We start from the raw sequence: 10,163 nt of genomic DNA on the forward strand, positions 1-10,163 counted from the left end.
CTGGTGAGTTACTTGTCTCTTTGTCCCATGGCAAGAAATTTTGTAAGGAGATAAATTATGTCTTATGAATCTTAACAGCTCTTGCACCTGGCACATAATAAATTCTCACTAAATGTGAGATACCTTCCTTTTTCCTTTACATTACCAACACGTCGTAACAGTTCCAGGGTCACACCAAATAATTACAGGTCTACAGCCCTTTGCCTAGTTACACAAAATATGAATGACACCCATTATCCTTGGAAAATAACTGGTTAACTGAAACATCACCACAAATAAAGTTTACATAATTTCATTTAAATATTAGCAAAAAATGACAGCCAGGAAGGCACCCTCTTTCATAGCTGTCTCATTCTGTTTTCATCATTTACTGATATAGAGTGACATTTTTTCTTTTTCTTTTTTTTTGAGATGGACGCTCGCTCTGTTGCCAGGCCAGAGTGCAGTAGTGTGATCTCGCTCACTGCAACCTCTGCTTCCCAGGTTCAAGCAATTCTCCTGCCTCAGCCTCCCACATAGCTGGGAATACAGGCACACACCACCATGCCCAGCTAATTTTTGTATTTTTAGTAGAGACAGGGTTTCACCATATTGGCCAGGCTGGTCTTGAACTCCTCACCTCATGATCCACCTGCCTTGGCCTCCCAAAGTGCTGATATTACAGGCGTGAGCCACTGCACCCGGCCGACATTTTCTGATGATTGCAGACAACTTATTTGCTCCCTAACGGTCATACAGCCACACACTATTGACGTGTTTACATTTGCAAATTACAAACTATTATGGATGTAATTTGGCAAAAGAAAACAACTGAAAACAGGATGAAGATACTTTCCAAATTTAGTAGAATTAGAAAATATAGTGATGGGGCTAGGTGCAGTGGCTCACACCTGTAATCCCAGCACCTTGGGAGGCTGAGGTGGGAGGACTGTTTGTGCTCAGGAGTTCAAAACTAGCCTGGCAACGTGGCAAAAACCCTTCTCTACAAAAAAAAAAAAAGAAAGAAAGGAAAATATAGTGATGGCATAGCCATAAAAAATGGTATTGTTCTTTTTGAAATATTTTTGGCATGTACATTTAAAAAAATTTTTTTAAAATTTTCTTTCTTTTTTTTTTTTTTTTGAGATGGAGTCTCGCTCTCTCGCCAGGCTGGAGTGCAGTGGCGTGATCTCGGCTCACTGCAACCTCTGCCTCCCGGGTTCAAGCAATTCTTCTGCCTCAGCCTCCCGACTAGCTGGGACTACAGGTGTGTGCCACCACGCCAGGCTAATTTTTGTATTTTTAGTAGAGACGGGGTTTCACCATATCAGTCAGGCTGGTCTTGAACTCCTGAACTCATGATCTGCCTGCCTTGGCCTCCCAAAGTGCTGGGATTACAGGCGTGACCACCGTGCCCAGCCTAAATCTTCTTATTTAGAGATGGGGTCTTGCTATGTTGCCCAGGCTGGTCTTGAACTTCTGGGCTCAAGCAATCCTCCTGCCTCTGCCTCTGGAGCAGCTGGTACTACAGGTACTGCACCTTGCAATATTCATTTCTTATGCATGCCGTTACTGTTATTTGCACAAGCGAGTTTTTTAAAATGGTATTAAACTTGGACCTAACCCATTAGCTACTTAGAAAATACATTAGAAAATAAACAAATTGTGGCTTTATTACTTATTAGTTAGATGTTATTGAACATATTACCTAACCTATCTGAACCAAGATTTCTCATTTTAAAATGGCAAAAATAACAACTATGATATGATGAATGAAATTCCTAGCAAGCTGCCTGGCATACACCAGGAGTCCAGCAAACTGCAGTTTCCCAATATACCGGAGTATTCATAAGGCAAACTTAAGATGACATTATCAGAGACACCAGGAGAGAAATCAGGGGCTGACTGTTTCCAGTTCCAGTTTTGTCTAATTTTTCTCAGGCCTCTGGAAAAACTATCCTCTTTTTGAATTCTTGCTCCACTGAGGTGAGATGAACAACCCAGGTATTTCTTGAGGGTAGGCAATCCTAAGGCCTGTGTTTTTTCCCCACTTTCAGGGAAAATACTCCCAGACTATATAATATATACAGACACATACATATATATGTATTTATATATGTATGTATTTATATTATATATATACATATATGTACACACACACACATATACATACATACATACATATATATATATATATATATTTTTTTTTTAACCAGTGTAAAAAGTCTTAGCAAGACCGGCTGCTCTAAGATAAATTCAGGGCCAGGTATGGCTTCTGGGAACATTTGTTTCATAAGCTAGGTGATCAACCACCAGTTACCTGCTGCAGGACATCTGGGTTTTGCTGCATAAAATGTAATAGTCTCTGACCAGCCTGGGTAGCCTCTCTGCATCGAAGTGGCTTCTTGCCCTCTTTTGCTATGTGCTTGAAGAGGTAGGTGACGATGTAGTCTAAACTGGTACAGCAGCTGGAGGAGACAACTGTATCTGTACAAATAGTAAATAAGAATTCATTTGCATTACTTAAGCTTTTGCTCCATTTGATTACATAATGGCTCCATTAAAAATAATTACTTTCTGATTTCAAAGTGCTTTTATCAAATTGCAAGTTCTTTGAGGGCAGGAATTTGTTTTTTTGAGACAGAGTTTCATTATTGTCACCCAGGCTAGAGTGCAATGGCGTGATCTCGGCTCACTGCAACCTCCGCCTCCTGGGTTTAAGCGATTCTCCTGCTTCAGCCTCCTGAGTAGCTGAGATTATAGGTGCACGCCACCACACCCGGCTAATTTTTGTATTTCTAGTAGAGATGGGGTTTCTCCATGTTGGCCAGACGGATCTTGAACTCCTGACCTCAGGTGATTCACCCACCTCGGCCTCCCAAAGTGCTGGGATTACAGGTGTGAGTCACCGTACCCGGCCAGGAATTTGTCTTATATAACTCTTTGAACCCAGTGTCTATTATAGGGTCTGGCCTAGAGACACATAAATAAATGATTCCTGGATTGATCAGGCAGATTTTCCCATCTGCGACCTTAACAACCTCTTTTCAGTTCAAGTGACTGTTTATTAAGTATCTACTTAGTGCAAAGTGTAAGCATCTACTTAGTGCAAAGTGCTCTGTTTTACAGGAAACAGTGGTCTAACCTCATTCTGGTGTCAAAGAACTCATGGTTTAGTGTGCAAGTAACTGTAGCATAATGCTGTGTAAAAATGACAAATTGAGGGTTTTGAGGGAGGGATCATATTTAGATGGGGATCAAGGAGAGTTTGGTGAAGGAGGCAGCACCTGATACGGGTTTCAAAAGATTATTCCAATTAGACATAAGGAAGGATACTTTTCAGGTAGAGGGATTAGCACAAGGCAACAATGTGGTGGGAAAGATAGGGATTTTGGAACCAGACAGTTCTGGTTTCAAGTCCCATCTTTGCCAATTACTTGCTGTGTTGCTGATCTGAAAGAGCTACTTCACTTTTTTTCACCATTTATAAAAGACCTTGCAGAGTTGAATGAGAAGACAATGACAAGAAGTTCATTAGTAATAAAAACAGCTGACATTTATTAAGAGCTTACTATGAGTTACTGTGTTAACTGCTTTACATAAGTTATTATTTTTAATTCTCACACAGCACTATAATAGTTACTGTTATTATTTCTATTTACAGGTGAGGACACTGAATTTTAGGGAGCTTAGGTGACTTGTCCATTGTCACACAGCTAGAAGACTGCACAGCCAAGGTATGAAAATAAACAAGAAGTTGGACTCTGGATCTGCACTCTTTTTGAAAATTTTATTGTATTTTTTATTTTTTTGTTTCAGTAATTTTTGGGGAATAGGTGGTTTTTGGTTACATGAATAAGTCCCTTAGTGGTAGTTTCTGAGATTCTGGTGTACCCATTACCCAAGCAATGTACACTCTACCCATTATGTAGTCTTTTATCCTTCACCCCACCTACCTTCCTTCTACCTGAGTCCCCAAAGTCCACTGTATCATTCTCATGCCTTTGCATTCTCATAGCTTAGCTCCCACTTATCAATGGGAACATACGACATTTGTTTTTTCTGGATCTGTATTCTTAACCACTACATTAAAACTAGGCAATAAGCAAAAATATATGTAAGCACCAAACACCTTTTTGTTGTTGTTGAGATAGGTTCTCACTCTGTCACCAAGGCTAGAGTGCAGTGGTGTGATCTTGGCTCACTGCAGCCTTGACCTCCTGAGCTCAACTGATCCTCCCACCTCAGCCTCCCAAGTAGCTGGGAGTGTAGGTGTGCACCACCATGCCTGGCTACTTTTTGTATTTTTTGTAGAAGTAGGGTTTTGCAAGTTGCTCAGGCTGGCCTTGAACTCCTGGGCTCAAGCGATCTGCTAGCCTCAGCCTCCCAAACTGCTGGGATTATAGACATGTGCTACCAGGCCCAGGCTAGAACGCCTTCTTAAATCACAATGGGCACTCAAAACATGGCAGTAACTACTGGTCTGCCTCATGGTAAAAAGAGAAGGGTATATTCAAGAAGTAGAACTTTTGATTTCAGAGAGAGAATGTGTAGAGGATATGTAAGAGAAGGCTGACAGAGCAGGTGGAGGATCTTACTTGAGGGCATCCAATAGCGGAGTGTAACATTTATATTTAATATGAAAGGTTAATGGAGCTGTTATTGACAAGTAAGTGACACGACAGAGCAACCATTTATTATCTCCTTTGTACACTAAAATTATTAACTCATTTACTTGTAACAACTACTTTGTATAGTAAGTATAATTTGCATTTTAAATGAGAAAACTGAAGCTTAGAGATTAAGTTGCTTATCAGAAGTCCATGGTTTTGAATCAGCATGACACCACCCACATTTTTTGGCTAGCGACAACATTTGCACATGATCCCTGGGAGTTCATGATTAGTAAGAGAAACCGTTAACAAGAGCAACAATTAAAATGGTGAACAGGTAGACTCAGAAGAGGAGAAGTAGACTTAGAGAGTAGGGTTGGGAAGCAGATTATAAAATTCCTAAGGGAGTAGTTTCTCATTCATCTTATTCATCTCTGAGGTTCTGAGACATACGTATGTCTGACATAGATTACAGGTGAAATATCAGCAGAATTAATTAAAGAATGCGTAGCTAAAGGTAACCTCAGAAAGTTTTCTTAGAAGAAGGTCTTGAGTTGTGTTTAGTAATGATGCCCAGCATTGATAAAACACTACAGTTTAAAAGCTCACATTTATCATTTTAGAGAGAAATGTCATGAAAAATAGAAAGAGGGAAGTTTTGGGGCAAGTTTTGAAGTACAGTCATATGCATTTAACACAGAGGAAAACGGTATCTAATATAGGATCATGAGGGATGAGGAGTTGAATGGAGGTCTTAAAGACAGCCGTGGACTATAGTTCTGGAAAACTGTGGAATTACAAAGCTTTTAAGAAAGGAGCTTTTCCAAAGGTTGGTTAATGGATACAAAAGTATAGCCAGATAAGAGGATTAAGTTGTACTGTTCTGTAGCACTAATAAGGTGACTATAATGAACAACTGGTTATATATTTTCAAGTAGCTAAAAGAGCAGATTTTGAATGTTCCCAACACAAAGAAATGATAAATGTTTGCAGTGATGGATACCCTAAATGGTCATTACACAGTGTATACCTATATCAAATATCACATGGTACTCCATAAATATATGAAATTATCATGTGTCAATTAAAAATAATAAAAGCCAAAAATAGTTTCCCTCCTAAAGACATGGCATTTGATTAATCAAATAACTGATTAATTAATTAGTTAATTTATTCTTCATCTCTCCATATTAACTGGGTTACTTTGCAGAAAAGGGAGCTTTGGTTTTACAACTCTGGGATGTAGCATAATATAAGTGGAAAATGTCTGGGCCTAAAAGTCAAACACAGACTTGTTGAGCCTGGTTGCTTTTCTCTTTTCCTTCATATTTCTACATTTCAAGTACCAATCATGAAAGTACATGGATTAAGTAACCCTACATCTACAAAGATAAGCAGGAAGCAGATATGGTTCCCCTCACCAGTGAAGAGCAATATGCTATCAATCATATAAAAATTATAAAGACTTCACATAGATTTGGTGACCACATGCCATGCAGGTTGCATTAAAAGGTTCCAATCTACTGAGTCAGCTGTGAAAAAGCCAGGTAAACACTTTAGACACGAAGATTGCAGCATATATCCTTGCAATAAAAGCAAGAAGAGCTTCCATTATGGTTGATTTATGGTTGAGGACTTTGAAAAAGATAAATGTTATTTCAGGGTAGATTTTAAAGTGTGGAATCATAAGGATTACAGGGCATTTGGTCAAAAACAGAATGAATGGTGCTGAAGACTATGTATAACTATTGGTTTTCTTTATTTGCAGCTCAAGATACTATGTGAGATTCAAATAATGATACTTTCCAGACTAAAAACATAGGCAGAAGTCATGAATTTTCATATTTTGTCCTAGTTCTTGGTGTTCAAAATATTTTAAAAGGGATTACATCTGTAATTTTGGAAATAATTTTTAAGCCTAATAGGCATTTTGTCCTTTCTAGCAACTTGTTGTGTGGCACTGAAAACAATCAGGTGCTCCTCTTCTCCTGGAACCAGTCTCCACAGGAAGCACATGCATCATTAATAGCCTACTGCTCACTAAGACCCATCATTGAAAGCTGTGCTGAAAAGTTAACTGTATAGGAAAGAATTGCTTAACTGAGAGTCAGGAAGAATGAGGCTGAGTTGAAATCTGTCTTCAGCTCAAAACTTGTCACTACAACACAAAGGAGAATGAAATGAAAGTCTTAGAAAAATATAGTCTGAAGGGCAATTTCAGAGACAAAAGGCCTATTTGGGTGGGGAAGTGGTTTTGGAAATAGGTGAGTTTAGGTTTGAATCTATTATTTCCTAGATGTTTGACTTCTTGAGCTTCAGGTGTGCCTCTGTAAAATGTGATTAATATTACCTGCTTTGTAAGGTTTGGCATTAAGTGTGCAAAAACTGTAACACAGCACCCAACACATTTGTTTTCCTGGCTACTTCAATCCCTAAACACCAAAGCTCTCTTCTCTCTTTAGGTGTTTTGTCCCTTTTTTTTTTTTTTTTTTTTTTGGGTGGGGGGGTGAAACTAATGTGTAAAATCTCTAAGTTCTAAATATTTCCTAAATGTGTCACTCCCATATTACATTCATACCACATGACATCCAATTCAATAATGTGTTCAAAATAACAACATATCCTCTTTTATTCTTTATATGTTTTATTAATAATGAACTTCATGGGAAATGATCTAGTCATTCCTAGTTGGTTCAACTTTCTGCTTGCCCTTACCTTTCCTTGTTTAGGCTTTTAGCCTACCCTTTACTTCTGCCTGAAATGCACCCATCCCTGCTATGACTAATCTTCAAGGCCTTCCTCCATCAGTTCTAAAATAGCTACATTTAGACACTCTCTATCCAACACCCCACTTTGTTTTTTAAATTTGTCACAAATTTATAGGGTACATGTGAAGTTTTGTTATACGTATATAATGCTTTCTGATCAATATACGGTACTTAGGCTGTCACCTGACTACATTTTTGTTAATTATAGTCACCCTACTCTGCTATCAAACATTGAATTTATTCCTTCCATCTTACCATGTTTGTACCTTTAAACCTACTTCTCTTCATCCCTTCCCTTGCCCCTCACTCACCCTTTTGTCTCTGTTATCTATCTGTTTCTTTTTTTTTTTTTGAGACAGAGTCTTGCTCTGTTGCCCAGGGTGAAGTGCAGTGATCTTGGCTCACTGCAATCTCTGCCTCCTGGGTTCAAGCTATTCTTATTTCAGCCTCCTGAGTAGCTGCCACCACAGGTGTGTGTGCCACCATGCCCAGATAATTTTTTTTTTTTTTTTTTGAGACGGAGTCTCACTGTGTCACCCAGGCTGGAGTGCAGTGGCATGATCTTGGCTTACTGCAACCTCTGCCTCCCGAGTTCAAGTGATTCTCCTGCCTCAGCCTCCTGAGTAGCTGGGATTACAAGTGCCTGCCACCATGCCTGACTCATTTTTGTATTTTTAGTAGAGACAGGGTTTCACTATGTTGGCCAGCCTGGTCTCCTGACCTCAAGTGATCTGCCTACCTGGGCCTCCCAAAGTGCTGGGATTACAGGTGTGAGCCACTGTGCCCCACCTAATTTTTGTATTTATTTATTTATTTATTTATTTTTGAGTCAGAGTCTCGCTCTGTTGCCCAGGCTGGAGTGCAGTGGCGCAATCTTGGTTCATCACAACCTCCACCTCCCAGGTTCAAGCCATTCTGCTGCAGCCTCCTGAGTACCTGGGATTACAGGCGTCCGCCATCACACCCAGTTAATTTTTGTACTTTTAGTAGAGATGGGTTTCACCATGTTGGCCAGGCTGGTCTCAAACTCCTAACCTCAAGTGATCCACTGACCTCAGCCTCCCAAAGTGCTGGGATTACAGGCATGAGCCACCATGTCTGAACCTTGTTCTCTATCTTTCCATTCTCTACCTCCATGTGATTAAATGTTTGAGCTCCCACATATGAATGAGAACATGTGGTATCTGTCTGTCTTTGCCTGGTTTATTTCAGTTAAGATAAAGACCTCCAGTTCCATTTATGTTGCTACAAAAGACATTATTTCATTCTTTTCTATGGCTGAACAGTATTCCATTGTGTATATATACACATTTTCTTTATCCATTCATCTATTGATAGATACTTAGGTTGATTCTATGTCTTTGCTACTGCGAATACTGATGTAATAAACATATGAGTGAGGCATCCCTGTGATATAATGACTTATTTTCCTTTGAGTATACTCCCAGTAGTAGGACTGCTGGATTGAATAGTAATTCTATTTTTAGTTTTTTGAGAAATCTCCATACTGCTTTCCATAGTGGCTGTATTAGTTTACATTCCCACCAACAGTGTACGAGTTTCCTTTTCTCTGTATCCTTGACAACATCTGTTCTTTTTTGCCTTTTTAATAATAGCCATTCTCACAGGGGTAAGATGGTATCTCACTGTGGTTTTGATTTGCATTTCTCTGATGATTAGTGATGTTGAACATTTTTTCACATACATCTTGGCTGTTTGTGTATCTTCTTTTGAGAAATGTCTATTCATGTCATTTGCCCAGTTTTAAAGGGAATTATTTGTTTTTTCCTATTGAATTGAGTTCCTTATATATTCTGGATATTAGTCTTCTGTTAGATGAATAGTTTATAAATATTCTCTCCCATTCAACAGATTGTCTGTTTACTCTGTTGGTTATTTCTTTTGTGATTCAGAAGTTTTTAGTTTAATGAAGTCCCATTTGTCTAATTTTTGTTTTTGTTGCTGTATTTTTGAGGTCTTTGTCATAAATTTTTTGCCTAGATCAATGTTCAGAAGAGTTTTCCCTAGGTTTTCTTCCAGTATTTTTTTTTTTTTTTTTTAACAGTTTTGGGCTTTAAGTCTTTAATCCATTTTGAGTTGATTTTTATATATGGTGAGACAGGGGTCCAGTTTCATTCTTCTGCATACGGCTATCCAATTTTTCCAGCACCATTTTATTGGAGAGACTGTCCTTTCCCCACTGTGTATTCTTGTCAGCTTTGTTGAAGATCAGTTGGCTGTAAGTATGTGACTTGATTTCTGGGCTCTCTATTCTGTTCCATTGGTCTATGTGTCTATTTTCATACCAGTATCATGTTGCTTTGGTTACTATAGCCTTGTAATATATTTTGAAGTCAGGTAATGCAATGCCTGCAAGCTTAGTTCTGGTTGGTCAAGATTACTTTGGCTCTTCAGGCTCTTTTATGGTTCCATATGAATTGTACAATTAAAAAAAAAATTCTGTGAAGAAGGATGGTATTTTGATAGGGATTGCATTGAATCTATACACTGCTTTGGGCAATATGGTCATTTTAACAATATTAATTCTTCTGATCCATGAGCATAGGATGTTTTTCCATTTATTTGTGTCATCTTCAACTTCTTTCATCAGTGTTTTGTAGTTTTCCTTGTAGAGATCTTTCACCTTCTTGGTTAAATGCATTCCTAGGGGTGTGTGTGTATGTGTATATATTTATTTTTTATTTTTTTTTTATTTTTGAGATGGAGTTTTGCTCTTGTTGCCAAGGCTGGAGTGCAATGGAGTGATCTCGGCTCAATGCAACCTCCGTTTCCTGGGTTCAAG

At 38.7% G+C, this 10,163-nt stretch overlaps 1 protein-coding gene across 1 annotated transcript in view; it reads right to left on the minus strand.

Moving 5' to 3' along the window:
* The window catches only part of RANBP17 (RAN binding protein 17), a 133,363-nt gene that overhangs the window by 32,761 nt on the left and 90,439 nt on the right, over positions 1-10,163 (minus strand). Inside the window, exon 9 of the mRNA XM_011987719.1 lies at positions 2,300-2,466. Within this exon, the coding sequence (XP_011843109.1) occupies positions 2,300-2,466 (167 nt within the window). The remainder of the gene's footprint in view (positions 1-2,299; positions 2,467-10,163) is intronic.

This window comes from Mandrillus leucophaeus, unplaced genomic scaffold (assembly GCF_000951045.1).
Source record: "Mandrillus leucophaeus isolate KB7577 unplaced genomic scaffold, Mleu.le_1.0 Scaffold314, whole genome shotgun sequence".
Classification (NCBI taxonomy): Eukaryota; Metazoa; Chordata; class Mammalia; order Primates; family Cercopithecidae; genus Mandrillus; species Mandrillus leucophaeus.